Genomic DNA, 18,591 nt, shown 5'->3' with positions numbered 1-18,591 from the left:
TGCCTTAGTAGCAGCCACGCTGCACTGCCGACCAGGAGCCGCCAGAGGCAAGGGCTGCCCAGCAGGAGGCTGTACCTCAACCTCCAGCTCTGGGCCCCCTTCTGAAGTCAGCACCCTATACCCCCTTCTGCACCCCAGCCCTGACTCTGCTCCCAGAGCCAGCACCCTGTACCCCATCCTGCACCCCAATCCCCCTGCCACAGCCCTGACCTCCCTCCCAGAGCCAGCACCCTGTACCCCGTCCTGCACCCCAACCCCCTACCCCAGCCCAGAGACCCCTCCTGCACCCAAACTCCTGCCAAGAGGTTGCACCCCTCATCCCCTCCTGCACCCCAATTCCCTGCCCCAGGCTCTGACCAGAGCCCCCTCCCACACTGTGAACCCATTGAACCCAGCCCAGAGCCCACATTCCCTCTCAAACTCCTACCCCAGACTGGTGAAAAGTGAGTGAGGGGGGGTGGAGAGCAAGTGACTGGGGGTGAATGGGGAAGAGTGAGTGGGGCGGGGCTTTGGGGAAGAGGGGCAGTGCCTCAGGGAAGAGGCGGGGTAGATCCTGGGTTGCCCTTAGATTCAAAAAGTGAACTTGAGCATAAAAAGGTTGGAAACCACTATCTTAGTGTAGTATGTTTATTTACAAAAAACGTACACCAGTCCTGTTTGCCTGGATAGCAGTAGGAAAAGAGCAGAACATAGACAGCTCTTCTGCAGTAGCCTCAGACCAGGCTTTGCATTATCCCCAGAAACAATTCTCGACCTCTGTTTTTTCTCTTCAAAGATTCATACAGACTTGCAGCAAAATGTAGACTCTCTGACTGTCCACACAGTAGTTTTGTTCCAGTTCTCCCAGGAATGCACATAGAGCAAGCCAAAATAGTGAGAAACTTCCTAGCAGATGGTGGGCAATTGACATAAAAAAGAATGTATTAAATAAGGATGTTTTCAATTCCCAAGCAGTGGGTCATATAAATCAAGGTAAAATAATTGTAGCTTCAAATATGTTTGGCGCAGTGAGAATACTGAAAAATGGTAATTGTTCTGGGTAGGTGATACTGGATTTAAGCAAAATAAATGACCCTGTGGTGTAATTTTCTGTAGTAACTTACTTCTGGCTAAGAATGTAGCTTCTAAAGATCTGCTGAGTTCTGAGAATTTGGAAATAGATTCTTCATTATCTTGTACAGATTTATTTTGTACCATAATAAATTATGTAATTTTATTACTCTTGTAGCTTAAAACCAGAGACAGGTACATAAATAGCCTGAAAAAGAAATGCCAAAAAGAGTCTGAACAAAACAAAGACAAACAGAGACGAATTGAAACCCTAGAAAAATATCTAGCTGACCTGCCAACGTTGGATGATGTAGAAAGGCAGAGTAAGCAGGTAAGGGAGAAGTATCTGGTTTTAATAATACGTAAAAGAAGAGGTACAAATATAAATATATTCTGTGACCTGCATTTGTGACCAGGGTCCCGGGGAGCCACACTGAGGTTATTCAATTAGGGCAATCTGTAAAGAATGGGATAGACAATCCCCAAAGCTGGTGCATATTCCAATACTTAGATTTTGAAAACAGCTTTTGTAATACCTTACTGGTTACCCAGAAGCCAACACAGTTCCCTTAAAGCAACCCAGCCTTGGGCTTCCACGCAGATAACCAAGTCAAATATGATGAGGATTACTGAAAATCTTATTCATCATAGAAGAAAGTTATACCAGTCCCAAAGGATTGGACACATTATCTCCCAAGGTAATGAATATTTCAGATCTTACCCATATACATGCCTACAGCCAATTTTTATTACCTAAACTAAAATGTATTAGAAAAGAGTGTGTGTATTGGTTAAAAGATGCATACAGACATGAGTACAGTTCTGAGATCAGTTTTATAGTACAGATGGTGAGCTTTGTAGTTGCAGAGCTCTTTCAGAATTTGTCCATAGGATATAGTCCAACGTTCATATTCAGGGTGATCCCGGTTGGACTGGAGATCTCAGTCGTAGGACTCAAGCTTCCCCTGTGTAAAGCATCAAGCAAATCTGAAATAAAAAGGATCATGCCCAAAAAGTTTTTTTTATATAGTTCTAGGCCTTCTCTTGACAGCTCGGAGTTCTTAGGTGAGCAATAGGCAATCACTGAGACTTTGAAGTAGGCTTATTTCCTAAGCATCACCAGTAATTAGCTACAAGGATTAACATAAGGCAATTGCCTGTTTTTCATCGTTCGCAGGTGATTTTCTATACATTTCAAAGAGAGATCAATACAGTGATATCACTATATTTACAGTTCATTTGAATGTTAAGATCTCTTTGATATATGAATTAACAGAATACAGCATAGACAGGAACGGTTTTGTTACATTGTTAACCTCTAACAATATATATGTAAACACACAAAACACAAACATTTTCTACCAATATGTTCCTAGAGGTTGAATTCAGGTCATTTCTCTTGCAGGATGCTTAACCCTTTCTGGCCATGGATCACATCATCACTGATTGTTTTGCAATTCTTCTTGATTGAATTGCAATGTGAATATCACTCTTTTCCCCCACCTGATTAGTAAAACAAATATTTAAAGTGTTAAAAGGTGTTTTAACAGTGTAACAAGGATAATTATAATAGACTTTAGTGCACTGTAGTTGGAAACAGTCAAAATGAGGCTAAAAGGGTATTCCGAAGATAACTGTAAAGCCGGGGCCTGTAGTAAGTACTCTTAATACAAACCTCAGCATTGTGTCTGACTGTTTGGCTGTAATGTCTTAGCTGCACATTCTAGAAGAGAAGAACAAGCAACTGCAAGAAACAGTGACAGATTTGGAGAAGAAGCTTGGAGAGACTAGAACACAATGTAGGGAGAAAGAGCTGCAACTTGTGTGTCAGAAGAAGAAAGAAAAAGACCTGGTCACCACAGTGCAGAGGTATGAATACCTACGTGATGCTCTAGGACTGTTGCAGCATACTTGTTGTTTCAAGCTGCCAAATTCTTTGCAACTTTACTCCAGTGTGGTGTCAATGACTTTTGTGTCACGCTGGAATATATTACCACACAGAGGGTGACAGTGTGACACAAAAGTCATTGACACTGTACTGGAAATATGATGAGATTTCCTTTGTATCATGTTACGAATGATATGATTACAGAGGAGGGGCTGACTATCACCAATGTCTTTATGAGAGCTGGCGTCATGACATGGTGCCCAGTGAGGGTTGGACAGAATAAGCATGTGCAGCAAAAGAGCATTGTTCCGAGACCCCCAGCATTCCAAGCTAATAAATAAGCCTGGACTGGACTGTAGGAAAGCTCAGAAGAAATGTATTGAGGGGTAAACTAACTATGGAAGGGTCAAAGATTTAAAAATCCTGCATCCCTCTCCTGATGGGGGAGGTATTTGTTCTGAAGTGGGCGGATATTTACAGGGAGATTTAAGTGCAGCTGGTGCCCTATCACTGGCCTTACATAATCGTAAAAGAACAAATTGGGCAGATTTCCATGGAAAAATTCCAGATGGATGATTGAATGAGACTATGGTGTACCGTTACATTCTTTACACTACTTCAATTGATATTTTTCCTTTTAAAATGATGCCTTTGAGTTATGTGATAAAGACAGCCAAAAGGGAGAGGTTATGAAAAGGATAATTTCTTATAATTTGGGGTGGATGTTGCTTTAGTTCAGGGCCCCTCACTTTCCTAAATGTACATGCCAGTAGCAGTCTAAAAGTGTGTTACTGATGAAAGGCTAGCTGGTTGGGACATGTAGTCAGGCAGATCACTGGGCAGACTGTTTCCACCTTACAGCTGATGCACCTTTTTATTTGTGTCCGTGTGATCTACAGGGATGGTTTTGTCTCTCCTGAAAGCCTACACACATTTGAAACCATCTCTGGTTTCTGTATTGGAAAACAGGATTGTCACTGTAATAAAACACATTTATTTTTGAAAGCTGCTGAGGGAGGAAGCTCTGGCAGCATATAGGGACTTTAAACAAACTGCTGGGGGCTGGGAACATTCCTCTGGTGTGTAAACATTGTAATGACTGAGATTTGTGACTTTATGCTGCCCCCTCACATGCCCATCATAGGGGGCAGGAATGATAGACCATAGTGCTTGGCAATTGTGGACTGCAGTGAAGCTCATAGGGACCCCATAGGCAAATTTAGTAAAGCTGCTGTAAGAACAACCCCCAGGACTGCTCTGACTAATGCTGGAGCTGATTCAGCCCCCACAGCAGCCCATAAAATGGGCAGCACAAAGGTGTGTTAAAGTCACAGTTGTTCCCCTCCTTCTGAGTGCACCTAGAGTGCCTTGCCTCAAGAGATGCAACACAGAATCTGGTCCAGGATTTACTTTTTTAACCAGGCAGCAAAGTATTACAAAGATGGAGTATATATTGGATAAGTAATAAAACTTTCCTGTGTATTTAGATTGATCTGTTCTTGTTAGTGACATGGCGACTTCAAGAAATCCAGGATTTACACCTCTTACCCACCTGTCAGTTTGCTTATACACGAAGCTGGAATCTACTTGTAAAGTCTTGGTGGGTTTGGTGAGAGACTGGTTGATGTTGCTTAGAGTGGTTTTTAAATCCTCCACTAGAACATACTGCAGTTTTGTTTCCTTGTTTTCCCAATAAATTGACTAGTTGCTTTTCCATTCTTATCTCTGAATTGCAGTTTGCAACAGAAGGTAGAAAAATGCCTGGAAGATGGTATCCGCCTTCCCATGTTGGACACAAAACAGCTTCAGAGTGAGAATGAATGCCTCAAAGAAAAGAACGAGAGAGCCCGCAAGGTCAGTCCATGAAACTGATTAGCTGAACTGTCAGTAGATCCACAACCTTAGAATCTCCTATTGTGTTTCTGTGTCTTATTTTTCTCTCACTCAATTTTTCACGTGTATTGCTGATTCCGGTTTTTCTTCAACATATGTGTTTCTTGTATCAGTGCATTTGTTTTGCATAAATTCTCAGTTGCACAAGAAAATGTAAACCAGTTTTGGTCAAATAAAATACAGAGAGAGAGACTTAACTTACTGCCAGTTTCTTGGTAAAAATTAATTGTGATTGTGTAATTAGTAATTTCATGATGAAGATTGCTGTGTGAGCATTAAGCAGTATTTCTCTCTCTCTTTTTTTTTTTTTTTGTTACTTCTTTGAGAATAGGTAATTTGAGTTCCAGGTTTAGACATTTATAAGAGAAAAGAGGTCACTAGATCAGAAATTAGAGAGACTGTTCTACTTAAAACTCACAGGGTCAATCATCTTTTTAAATGTGGTACTTAGTCATATTTCTGGTTTTTTTACAGGTCATAGACAATCAACAAAATCAGATAGCTGGGATGATCATAGAAATTCAGGTAAGGAAATATATATATTTTGCCATTGGTTTAGGCAGTTGCAGTTTATGATAATGTGCTATTAAAACAAAGATACTGTATCTGTGTCCAAATAGCTTGGAGTAGAACATCTCCTTAGCCTTAACTTAAAATAAGCTTTTTAGCACTTTGCAGATAGAAACAAATTAGATTCCCAGCACAAGGTGGAAAACTGCCTCCCTACAAGTTGTCTTATGCTGATGGTCTAAAGGATGTCATGTCCGATATCCTCAGAGCTGCTTATGTCACTTTTGGTGCTATTGGTATGACTGCACACTCTTTAACAACGTGTCATGGGACAGGCACAAATTGTAGTCAGATAAGAAAAAGAAATACACATTACACACCTAACTATTGAACACTAGAGTGCAGTCTTGAATGAATGGAAATCTAACAGGAATGGGTTTGAAAAAAAAGCCACTATTGATTAGTTGCTACAGTATGAACAATCTGGCATACCTATTAGCAAAGCAGTTTCCTTCAGTTACTTTCATAAAATAAATGAGTAATTTTACCCATCAATTTGACTGACCGTTTAGTAGCTTGACACACTTATGCCATCACAATATATTTCCTGGATCTTTCCAGTTCCCCTATAGTTTTAACCTTTTTATTCCATCTACTTCCCTGCTGCTGGGTGGCATATCAGTGGAAGTTATTAAATATGCTGCAAAGAGTCCTGTGGCACCTTATAGACTAGCAGACGTATTGGAGCATGAGCTTTCGTGGGTGAAGACCCACTTTGTCGGATGCATGCTGTATGGGTTTTAACCAAGAAAGCTCATTCTCCAATACATCGGTTAGTCTATAATGTGCCACAGGACTCTGCTGCTTTTACAGATCCAGACTAACACGGCTATCCCTCTGACATTAAATATGCTGAGGGTTTTACACTGAGTCAAATTCTGTGTTGATCTGGATTAGGACCAGTGGCTACAAGCTCTGCTTTATTTACTGGTACCAAGGCCAGCATTGCCCTAACCTGAGTTAGTCCCAGTAGCTCTTCTATGTCCACTGTCAGCACTTGCTGCTATTGACAGCCTATTTTTAAACAGTATCTTCAGTATGGGATGTTTGTACGGTTAAGAGGTGGAAAAAGGATAGCTTGCATACCTGACACTTGTGCCCAGTGTTCTGTCAGCTGTAAGTTGACAGGCTGATTCTGTTCTCACACCATCCTGAGTCAGGTCTGACTCCACTGAAAGCAGTGGAATGACATGGGGAAAATTGGTTTTATATGAAAGGAGAATCTGACTTACCATCTTCAGCAACATTATAAAGATAATGTCAGTTTCAGTTACCTACTGCATAAATACTGGGTGTGCAATGTAGAAAACTTTCCCCCTTAGCAAATAAGTGAGGGTCAGAATGAGTTTAAAACCAATCTAGGTATGAGGACCAGGATCTCAGGTGCAATGGGGTATCCGTCAGCACACCAAAGGCAGCAAAATAGAATCCTTTTTTTCAGATCCCTGAAGTAACCAGGGCCAGTTCAGCTCCTGGCCCAATTTAGAGTGGTTTCCAAATGCTGGTTTGCAATGGCCCCCTCGGGGCCAACAACCGTGGGGAGAGCTGGATTGCAGTATGCTCCGCACATACTCCTGGTTTGAGGGTCCTGGAAAGGGGATGGTGGAGAACTAGCTATGCCAGCTCTATGCCAACAAAGGATTTGGCAGGCCTGGGGAATCCTCAGCTGTGTATTTAGGGCAGTTTTAAGTTGCCTTTTTACTCCCAGAGTGGTGCAAACAGAAGTCTGCGTGACCAGGGATCTTGCTCTCTCCTTTAAAACTTCTATTTTTAAATTAGGATCTCTTTCTTGTCTTCCTGTTTGTAAGAGAGATTCTTGCCCCTGAAACACATCTGCTTCCAGTTTCCTGTAAGCAGCTCTTCCTTGCCCCATTTGGTGGCAACCCAAATAATACGGTCTCTTCCCACTGAAAGACTCCTAGATGTGGAGCACCAGCACTTGCATCCAGGGAGATGCATAAACACCCCTCTGAAAGATCCACAATGCGCCTCAGAAACCAGGTGGTAAGCACTAATGGCCTGCTGCAAAGGGAGGCTTTCCGTTTATTTCAGTGGCCTTCGGATCAAGCCCCATCAGACCACCCCCAAAAGAACAAAAATTGAACTTTAGACGCTGAGAAGCTCTCTATCCTGTTTCACTGTGGAGTCAGCCCCCCAGAGCACTCAGATTCCCCTCTGTAGACCTGCCTGATGCCTCGTGTGCTCCTCTATGGTCATTTTGTGCTTCTGTTGAGAGAGGAAGGGAGAAAAGAAATATGGCTGTTTCACCAGTTCCGTTCCTCCCCAGCCTGTTTCAGAATAGGGAGTCACGGGCAGCTCCAAAGGGGGATCAGCAGTCTCAGGCTTGTTGACTTCACAGTTGAGAGTAACTCTCACATCTTGGCAGGATTGTTTTTCATTTTCCTTCTCCCGTCCCCGGCCATCTTGATATTTTTGTGGGGCTGGAGAAGTGGGTTTCAGTGCTTGTTCCTGGCCAGCAAGGTTCCATCAGTCCATATTTACTTGACCTCTGCCCTCAGCAGTCATCACGTAGCACTTGTTCTCCTGTCTCCTGCTGGGAGTTTATAGGAAATTGCAGGTGAATTGTTAACATCACTAGAAGAGGGAGGATTTCTTTTCAGAACCGGGAAGCACAGAATATGGTTAAGCAAAAACCAGACCAATAATAACTTTTTGAATCTTATTTACTCAGTGAGTTCATCCACAATTTAAAATTATGCTTTATAAATTTATCTTCAGTTCAGTATTTTATTAAAAAAGTAGCCTCCCCAATATGATTTTTGATATTTGCCTGCTGGAAGTGTCAGCTGAAATGAAAACAAATCCTGCTCCAAACAACAGTTTGTGACCATTTTAATTTCCTGTTTATTTGTAATCTCTAAGTAATGGTTTTGATCTTCCTGTTTTTTCTATTGTGAGAGATGTTATTTTGCGTGCCGTACAGCTTCAGAAATAAGAAATGTAGATGGAAGTTGCTTTTTTAAAAATTCCTGTTCAAATGATTATTTTAGATTGTCACAAAATTAACATTTCCCTTATGAAAAAAAAATACTAAAAAGGATAGAAAAGCCAGATTGTACAGAGCACTTGTTATCTAATGCATATCTGGCATTCCTATTGGTGGAGCTGTTTTTGTATCATGACTGATGGGATTAACATAACTGAATGTTAACTTCATACAGAAAATGTATAAAGTAAGTCAAACAGCAAGAGGGGACAGGGAAAACCATAGTACTGTGTGTCCAAGATGGTAAACCAGTGGACTTTCATGCTTAAGTGCACTCACATGTATTTCCTACCCAAGGTAGAATTAATTATTAATACAAGTTTCCAAATGCCAGTGACTCATGAGCTGATGACATACATATGATTCAGTGTAATGCAGAATTGTATGTGAAATTATTTCCAGACTATTCATTGATGGAGTGTGACTAGAGTTATACATAAGACAAATGACAAACGGAATTTTGAAAATCAAATGGTAAAACTTAATAGTACTTGTGAACACGTCTTTTAAAAAAAAAAACAAAAAAAAAACCCAACTTGTAATGTGCATAGATGGGATGAACATAGAACAAAGAATGTAAACATGCATTCAGTATGACTGTTGAAGGTAAAAACCTCTTTTAGTTGATATAAATGAACAATATCTGGGGGCTCTACATGGTGACTTATTATTCCCCATTTAGAAGTCAAAATTTAAACGTAATAGGGAAGACAAATCCTCTGTATTTGGGTTTGGTGCGTCGGAACAGGGAAGCAGCGGCACCATTCCTCATTACTTTCAAGATAATGCATTTGGAAAAGCTCTATGCTATTGGGTGTCAAATGGGCAGTGGATTAGTGCATTAGCCTTTGAATGCAACTCTCAGAGTAATTTCATATTAGGTCATAAAAGGAATTAGTTTATCCTAAAACTTTATGAGCATTTTTCTGTGCCCTAAAAGCACTGTACAGTTTGGAACAATTCAGCACAATTTGCTGTGGCTGCTTCAGTTATTGCTCTTCTACTCCTTGAGTTCTTCATATCCTCAAGAAAAATGGTTAGAAAACTGGGATGAAACATTAGGTTCTTATTGAAATTAAACTATAGAACTTAATAAAGAATGATTAAGCTTACATTTTTTTAACCATCCTCTTAGAATTCTCTGAGAGAGAGAGAGAGAGAGAGAGAATTCTCTATTACATTTTATAGGACTTTTCCAAGAGCCAATGCCATCCCCTACATGGGCTAGCATTGTGTCGTAGGCAGTAATCTATGGAGCACCCATTTTTCTTGTTGCAACATGATCTTGAGTTCCACTGGCCTGGAAAGGTTAAATCAAAAGAGTTCCCAAGGCCAGGGAACCAGTGACAAAGTACACAGCATTGCCACCAATGCTCCTACTGTATCTTGAGCAAGATAGGAGTGGATTGACATAAAATAATTGGAACTGGGCAACAGGTTTTACATATTAATGTGCTGATCAAAGGATATAAAGGAACCTTTGGATGCACTGAGAGAGCATATCAATGGGCTTTCAGAGCGATAACATTACCAACATGAAAAAAATCACCCTTTTTGAAGCTTTGCAAGAGTCTGTGGTTTAGAGTACTAGGAGTTTATATAAGCAGTAGCTCAGCTTTATTAATATTCTGAGTGAGGCAGTTTGTCTGCTTCTCTTTCTGGATTTAACCCAAATAATCATGCAAAGCATATAAACATAGATAAGGGAAATCATCAAGTGGTGAAATAAGTCTACATGATACTGACAAAGATAACTACGATCATACTGAATTGCAGTATATATCCAGGTGGAACTAGGTATGCGGAGGTGTGTCTTGAAACCCAGAAGTAACCTCTGTAAGCAGGAACTAGAAACCCACTCCACCCGCAAAACATGATGCATGCATGTAATCTGAAATATTATTTAGTGATGTACCTTTTCAGAACTATACAAACATTAACAAATTCCACATATTTGTGCAGAGCAGGATTATCCCTATTTTCAAGAAAGAACATGTATGTTACTGTGATGCAACATTCCAATAAGTACAGATAAGTGTTTTAGATGAATGTAGTCTGACAAATGTGTTTATCATCTGAGATACATACTAAAGCTAGGCAAAGGAAATTAAGCAATGGTGTGAATTTCTCATGAGATCAAAATCATTGTCTCAGATGAGCTGATATTGCAAAAACTTTGACCTAATTAGGGGTGAAATTTGTCCTGTATCTATGTTTTCAACAACCTTAAGAAGCTTTATAAAATGGGTTTATTGTTATTTAAGCAGTCAGCTGTCAAAGACAGTGAGGTGAGACCACTAAAGCACACTCAAGAGCTGTTGACTCAGAGTCATTGGAGGAGTTGATCTTTTTCGTCAGTGTAGGAATCAAATCTGAGAAACTGAGTATTTATTAGCAATAGGTGCAGAGAAAGTTTATTGCTGGTTTGTAACTGCTAGGATAATCATTTGGACAGCTGAAGTGACCCAAAAGCTATGAAATTATTTTACCTTGCAGCCACTTGTTTATTCAGGATTCTTTCACCCCCCACTGCACAGTTCAGGTGTTTAAAAATAATTTTGTAAAAAATTAAAGAAACTGCATCATATCAAGTTATCATCAAAGGCCAAAAAAGTCCTTCAATCTGAACTGAGCATCAAATTCACCAGTACTCAAAGGAGGGGTTGTTTCCATATTCTTAAAAATGGAAAAAGAAAGGTGAAAAGAACTTCATCTTGTTAGTCACAATGAAATTAGCATAAAGTGGACAGTTAGTGGGTGTTAAGACACTCCTCATGAAAAGGAAATAGCTGCTTTGAATTAATTATAAGACCAGTAATTTTAGACTCCATGCATTTTTTCCCTATTTAAAATCTACAGGTATTTGTGTTTATGAAGACACCTATTTTTTAAGGGTTTTTCTCTGAGGTGTGATATTACTGTAGCAATCTATCATGATAACTTACATTTTTTTCTGACTAAAAATAGTCAATGTCCTACAGAGATTTGCTCCTCAACAGACTGCTAGAGGAAGTTGTTCCTATAGATAAATGCTGAGTCATTTAACTGCCAATAGCAAGGTGGTGAAATAAATAGACGAGTAAGTAAATTGGAACATAACAAGTACAGTAAATCAACAAAATTTATCTCTGTGTACCACAATATACCACAACTGACAAGATACAAGAATTAAGGCACCTATTCCTGTTTTTATTCTATCCAGTCTATGGAAGAAAAGCTTTTGCAAGGGAAACTGACAATGCAGAAGATGACAAATGAGACTGAAGAAAAAGAAAGGCATATACAGCAGTTAAATAAAACTCTGCTTGAAGTAAGTAATTAGAACCCCCTTATAAAAATATTTCTACCACAACCGAGCCCCATTGTGCTAGATGCTGTGAAGACACGTAGTAAAGAGCCAGTCCCTGCCCTGAAGAGCTTACTGTTTAGGTTAATGACAAGACCTGATAAATGAATGAAACAGACACATGGGTGAGGACTCATTGCCATTCACACTTTGAGCAAGTGCTTTAGCCTGGAAGCTTTGATATGGATGGTTTATTTTTAATGTTTATTTTTTAAAATCAGAGTAGGCCCTAAATCTGCCAGTTAATAAATGCCATCATTTATCTAAGTCCATTCAGTTTAATTCATATTGTTCACTGTCTGAAACAGAAAACGTGCTGCTTTTTTGTATGGGCAATGTTTTGAGAAGTCTACCTCTGGTGGGGTTAGTATTAGGTGAAGAAAATGACACCGCCCTCTTTTTTCTTTATTTTCACAAAGAACCAAAGACTAATGGAAGAGAATGCCTTTTTGAGGGAGCAGATATGCCAGATGGAACAGTCCAGACAGCCAGTGTCTGAAAAGATGCCGGTGGCTGACCAGTTGTTCAAAGAAATGTCCCATTGTTTGTTTGACTTGAAAGCACTATGCAGTATTCTCACCCAGAGAGCTCAGGGCAAGGAGCCTAACCTCTCCTTACTGCTGGGAATCAGATGTAAGTGATATTATCATGCAATATTTATATTGTACTTTGACATTGAGAAAACACAGTCTATAGCAATGGAATCTAGTTTGGGCTGGCGGAGACCTGTACTTTCTGGTCACCATGAAGAAATCTAAACAGCACTCTTCGTATATTTTTCAAGTGCTCTTGATCATGCAGTTACTAGTCCAAGCTATTAAGTATTTCCTGTTAATGTCCTTCAGGCTATAAGATATACAGGAGGGGCAGAACTCAGCCTGCTAAAGTGCAGCAATTCCCCATGTACATCTTACCGCAAAGAACCCAAAGCTCTTTCCAAATGTATATGCTGTGACCAAACCATAATCAGGAACCACTTTATAGAGTAGTGCCATCTTCTCTAAGGTGAAATGCAGCAGCTGTTTGATCGCACACAACATACTCAACAGGTTAGGAGGAGAAGTGGAGAAAATTATATATGTTGTTAGCATATTTGCAGATGAGCCAGTATACTGGCATTAATACACATAATTTTACTGTGCCATGTGATCTTGAATAAGTACACCTCTACCCAGTGGTGAGCTGGAGCCAGTTCGCACCGGTTCGCAAGAAGCCGGTGTAGAACCAGTTATTAAAGGGGCCAGTGGGTGGGCAAACTCTGGTCCGCAGACCACATCCAGCCCGTGGGACTGTCCTGTCTGGCCTGCCTGAGGGTCTCTCTCCTCCTCCCCCCCCCCCCCCGTCTTGCAGGGCACCAGCGCTCTGGGCAGCTCGGCAGCTCCTGCCGCTCTGAGCAGCATGGTAAGGGGGCTGGGCCAGGGCTGGGAGGAGGGCTTTGATAAGAGGCAGGGAATGGTTGAGGGGGTAGAGGTTCTAGGGGGGGCAGTCAGGGAAAATGGGGGGTTGGAGTAGGTGTGGGAGTTCCGGGGGTTTATCGGGGTGGTGGTGAATGGGGTTGGGGCAGTCAGGGGACAGGGAGTGGGGAGAATTGGTTAGGGGTTGGAGAGGGTCTCGAGGGGGTGGTCAGGGACAAGGAGCAGGGGGAGTTGATGGGTTGCAGGTTCTGAGGGGGGCAGTTGGGGTCAGATGGGGGGAAAGGCACACGGGGCTTGTACTCATTGCGCGATTCCCTACTGGGTCTTCGGCAGCTCTTTGGCGACGGGGGGTGTCCTCACTCACTCCAGGTGAAGCACCTGCTGTCTAAAACCTGGAGCGAGTGAAGACCCCCGTTGCTGAAGTACCGCCGAGGACCTGGCAGGGAACCAGTTATTAGGATTTTGGGAGCTCATCACTGCCTCTACCCTGATATAACGCAGTCCTCAGGAGCCAAAAAATATCACCGTGTTATAGGTGAGACCGCATTATATCTGGGTAGTGAGAGGAACTGCTCCCCACCCCAGCTCACCTCCGCTCTGCCTCCACCTCCTCCCTGAGCGCACTGCCACCACTCTGCTTCTCCCTCTGTCCCTTCCAGGCTTGCTGCACCAATCAGCTGTTTGGCCTAGCAAGCCTGGAGGTGGGGGTGGGAAGCGGAGCGGCGGTGGCGTGCTCAGGGGAGGAGGCGGAGATGAGCTGGAGCAGTTCCTCTGTGCCCCCCATTACTTGCTGCGGCCCTCCCCAGCTCACCTCTGTTCTGCCTCCTCCCACGAGCGCACCACTTCTCCCCCCTCCCTCCTAGGCTTGCTGTGCCAATCAGCTGTTCGACGTGGCAAGCATGGGAGGGAGGAGAAGCAGAGCTGAGCACTGTGTTCGTGCGGGGAGGAGGAGGAGGCGGCAGAGCGGAGGTGAACTGGGATGGGGAGCAGTTCCTCTGTGCCCCCCCATTACTTGCTGTGGCCCCCCTGCCCCAGCTCATCTCCACTCCGCCTCTTCCCACGAGTGTGCCGCAGCTCTGCTTCCCCCTCCCTCCCAGGCTTGCCGTGCCAAACAGCTGATTGGCCTAGCAAGACTGGGAGGGAGAAGAAGCAGAGCTATGGCGCGCTCGTGGGAGGAGGCGGAGCAGAGGTGAGCTGAGGAACTGCTTGCGGTAACACGAATTCGGATATAACATGGTAAAGCAGCCCCATCCCCCGGAGCACTGCTTTACTGTGTTATATCAGCATTCGTGTTACATCAGACGGCGTTGTATCGGGGCAGAGATGTGTAAGTAGTCAAAACTCCAGGTTTACAACACATCCAAAAGGGATGCTTTCAGTAACACAGGTTTACTACTAATAGAATCCTCCTGAAGCAAATTAGGTGTTGCACTGAGATCTCCCAACTGATTATTAATCTGACTTGATTTTGTGAGATCCAGTAGGACCATATGAGCTGATATCAATTAAAGAAAATACTATAGGACCTCACTAATCCTTATTAATAGAGAGCTGTTGCAGACCAGCCATGTTTATGGATTAGTGAGTGTGGGGGCAGGGATACGTGTGTAGTTGTGATTTCTGTTCCCTCGGCTACATTTGAAGGGGTTGGCCGAATGGTGGTTTTACTCCGTGAGTTCTCGGGAGAATAAATTGAATCTCTGTTCGAGATGCATACTCCTGCTGTCCCAGGCTACAGAAACAACACATCCTGTATGCATTGCCCTCCACCAGGTTGCCCAGACCTGCTATCAACTGCTTCTGGGCTGTGCCTCTTTGCCACCAGACCCTTGGGGAGAAAGTTGTGCTGCCACCACTTCTCCATCCCACCCAGCACACTTTCTATTGGCAGGAGCCCCCCATAAAGTTGTGTATTCAATCTGCCCTTTAGGTTTTTCCATTGCCACTTTGAAAGAGCTACACTAGATTCAAAAAAGGAATAGTGTATGGTTTTAAGTGCACTAAATACTGCATTTTGATGGCTTTTCCTTATATTGAAGCAAGATTTGTGCTGGTATCATTAACTAAAAAACAAATGTGCACTCTTTGAGTGAATGTGTAAGCTTTCATGTGGTTGCATGCTAAGCTCTAGCTGTGTCTTGTTTTTCACAGCAATGAGCTGTTCAGCTGAAGAGAATGAGAATTACCACAGCACAGAAACTCTCACCAAGAAACTCTCGGAGGTGTGTCAATTACGGAAGGATATTGATGAACTGAGGACTATAATATCAGACCGTTATGCTCAGGACATGGGAGACAACTGCATTACCCAATGATAAAATGTTGGTCTCACAGCAATGACTACATTATTAAATGCTGCTGTGTTACAGATCTTTGCATTTCTATGAAGGAGCCATATGGGAAGATTGCATATTGTATATGAGCTGCACATGGGTGTCTGATGGGTCTGAGGGTTTTGCATATTTAATTTAGAGGATGGTGGGGAAATCTTAATTTGAAGAGAATGGTACAGATCTCAAGAAAATCTGTGTTCTCCAAACTACTGAATGTAGGACCAAGCTGTGAAGAATGTTCCCATTAGAGATGTAGGATTTTATTTCCTCCCTCATGGCTCATTTAAACAATCTGTATGGTTATACTGTTTTCCGGAGTCAAAGCAAAGTCTCAAAAAATGGCATTAATGTTACTACTGTACTTACTTTCCTTCATCAGAGGTTGGAGTTGCGCAGTCTGAATTGAAAGGCTGGAGTGACACATTCAAGCACCCAAAGGTGAGAGAAAAAATGGACCGCGGAGCCAGATACTTCTGCAAAACACATCATGTTGGAAACTGCAATTGGGGTGGTCTTTGACTACTACAAAAGGTGGTTGCTCTTTTTATAACTGCCTTGTGAATTAGGTAAGGGAAAGAAGGTGTGGTTTCAGCAGCTGATCCCTGTTGATTATTAGGATTTTTATTTTATCCAGCAACAGTCTAGGCAAACAAACTCTGTATGTGAATGTGGTCCCATCAGATTTAGATGTTAGCCTTCCTCATATCTCCATCTTTTAACACGTTGCTTTAAAACTTTGTTTCAGTAATATGAAGACTGACACAAACACACAAAAGCCAGCTGTTGTAAGTCTTAAGACTGGCTTTCTGTCAGAAAAAAGGACACTGGAGGTGTCTCATGGTGTGTGTACTCAGGGCCGGTGCAAGGAAATTTCGTGCCCTAGGCGAAACTTCCACCTTGAGCCCCCCCAGCCCTGCTGCAGCTCCCCTCTGCCCTGAGGCGCCCCCACCACGGCAGCTCCCTACCCCAGGCCTGAGGAGTCCTGCAGTACCTCCCCACCCTCGCTCACCTCTGCTCCGTGTCCCCTCCGAGCACGCTGTCCTGCTCTAATTCTCCTCCCAGGCTTGCGGCACCAAACAGCTGATTGGCGCCACAAGCCTGGGAGGTGGGAGAAGCGAAGCAGTGACTGCGCGGTGGGACCCCCGGGCTGCAGGCGGCGCGCTGACCCAGGGGAACCCCTGGGCTGCTGGTGGCGCGCTGACCCAGGGGAACCCCTCAGCTGGCGATGCGCTGACACGGGAACCCCTGGGCTGCCAGCGCGCTGACTCAGGGGAATCCCTGGGCTGCTGTGGCAGCTCAGACTTCCTCTCCCGCCCAGCGGCAGCGGCCGCTCAAACACTTAAAAAAAAAAAATTGGAGGGCGCCGCTTTTTGGTGCCCTCAAATCCTCACGCCCTAGGCAACCGCCTAGTCCGCCTAAATGGTAGCACCGGCCTTGTGTGTACTGTAGTTATTTTCTGTCTACAACCTCTGTTTTAAATGTGTTCAGCCTATATATCCAGGGCTCAATCCTGCAGGCCTCCTGAAGGTAATGAACAACCCAAATCTTGCAGCATCTGGCCCAAAGAAAAAATTTTCTGCCTCTTAGTGCTGAAAGCTCAGAATGTTATCAGCAGACCTCTATCATTTTGTGTGGTGTGCAGGACTTGTAGATTTTTCCAGTCCTGCAGGAAAGGATTACTTAATGTGTTCCTGTATTTTTTTTTTGTTGTTATCCAGTGCAAGACTGCCCCTGCAGGATAGATAGAATATTAGCATTCCTGCAAAACGATTCTGTGATCAGAACTTAGCTGGGTAAGGGCTGGTCCACATTATGGGGGGGAAATCGATCTTAGATCTAAGATCGGATTACTCACCCGTTCACACCGCGCGGGATCGATGTTCTCGGCTCTCCCTTTCGATTCCGGAACTCCGTTGGGGTTGATGGAGTTCCGGAATCGATATAAGCGCGCTCGGGGATCGATATATCACGTCTAGATTAGACACGATATATCAATCCCTGAGTAATCGATTTTAACCCGCCGATACGGCGGGTAGTCTGGACGTAGCCTAACTGTAGAACAAGGATGCCTCTATTTCACTGGAGACAAACATAGCAAATAAGTTCTGCCTTCAAATGCTGACCTGGCCAAAATGGCTGCCAAGCTGCATTATTAATATTAGACTATGAGAATAAGCATAAGACTACAAACATTTAAAAACTGAAAAAGTTTGAGAGCAAATAGGTGCAGCTCGCTTGTGCAGTTATTGCAGCTGACAGCATTAGAAATCTTTTGTTAGTAAGCTTATGGGCCATGACAAAGTAGGCTGGAAGACGGCGAACTGTGGTAAAAGAATGGCTATTTTTGGTTTTTCTGACATTTAATATCTATATTTAATTTTCACCATTTGTTAAAAACAGAAAAAATAGCTTAAGGATAATGTGGATTGACATTGCTGATTTTAACGCTGAAATTTTCAGCCTTCTGTTTTGTGTTTAAATGTCATTCTTATGAACTTAGTGATTTAAAAATCTTCTGGTCAGTCTTTTCTAACTATTACATGGGCTTATTTATTCAACAAGTCTTGCCTGCTAAACTGTCCCTACACCTGGCCTAGATCTGTGAAAATCTCTCAGTGTTTATATTAATGGTTCTCAGTATTTTTCAAATGCAGATTATTTGCTCATACTGACGCAGCAACTTCGGGAGCATTAAGTTTTCCAGCCTTACCACTGAACAGCGTAATCTTTATATATTTTTAAAAAATATTCGGGGGCTAAGAAAGAAGCTATCTTTTTGCCCAGAACTTGGTTTTTAGAGTTTTTTTTATTGCCTAAAAATTGGAGTTTGTAGTATTATTATTGACACAACTTTAAAGAGGGACTTTCACATTAGGGCAAAACTGAAAATAAGGAATCTTTGCCTATAACTTAGTGGTTGCTGTTTTGATTAGTAGTTTTAATAACTACTTACTTCTATATAACTCACTTTCTTTCTGCTTGACCCTGAAGTGAAGTCAAAATCCTGTGTTTATAGCAAATTTTGTCTAGTGTCAGGAATACAACATCTTGACTTCAGACAGTCAACTAAGGGTATTTGGTGGGGTAAA

At 42.6% G+C, this 18,591-nt stretch overlaps 1 protein-coding gene and 1 long non-coding RNA gene across 3 annotated transcripts in view; one reads left to right on the top strand and one right to left on the bottom strand.

The window, feature by feature from the left end:
* The window catches only part of CEP85L (centrosomal protein 85 like), a 173,974-nt gene extending 157,274 nt beyond the window's left edge, over positions 1–16,700 (top strand). For both annotated transcript variants that reach the window (XM_030556186.1, XM_030556185.1), the window contains 7 exons: positions 1,229–1,381; positions 2,765–2,919; positions 4,675–4,792; positions 5,306–5,356; positions 11,611–11,718; positions 12,174–12,387; positions 15,321–16,700. In XM_030556186.1, coding sequence (XP_030412046.1) covers positions 1,229–1,381; positions 2,765–2,919; positions 4,675–4,792; positions 5,306–5,356; positions 11,611–11,718; positions 12,174–12,387; positions 15,321–15,484 — 963 coding nt within the window. In that variant the 3' untranslated portion in view covers positions 15,485–16,700. The remainder of the gene's footprint in view (positions 1–1,228; positions 1,382–2,764; positions 2,920–4,674; positions 4,793–5,305; positions 5,357–11,610; positions 11,719–12,173; positions 12,388–15,320) is intronic.
* LOC115648506 overlaps positions 1,847–18,591 on the bottom strand; it is an 81,406-nt gene continuing 64,661 nt past the window's right edge. Inside the window, exon 3 of the long non-coding RNA XR_003999578.1 lies at positions 1,847–2,553. This is a non-coding gene — a long non-coding RNA (uncharacterized LOC115648506). The remainder of the gene's footprint in view (positions 2,554–18,591) is intronic.

This window comes from Gopherus evgoodei, chromosome 3, assembly GCF_007399415.2.
Source record: "Gopherus evgoodei ecotype Sinaloan lineage chromosome 3, rGopEvg1_v1.p, whole genome shotgun sequence".
Taxonomy (NCBI): Eukaryota; Metazoa; Chordata; order Testudines; family Testudinidae; genus Gopherus; species Gopherus evgoodei.
This window is presented reverse-complemented; position numbering and strand designations above follow the sequence as displayed.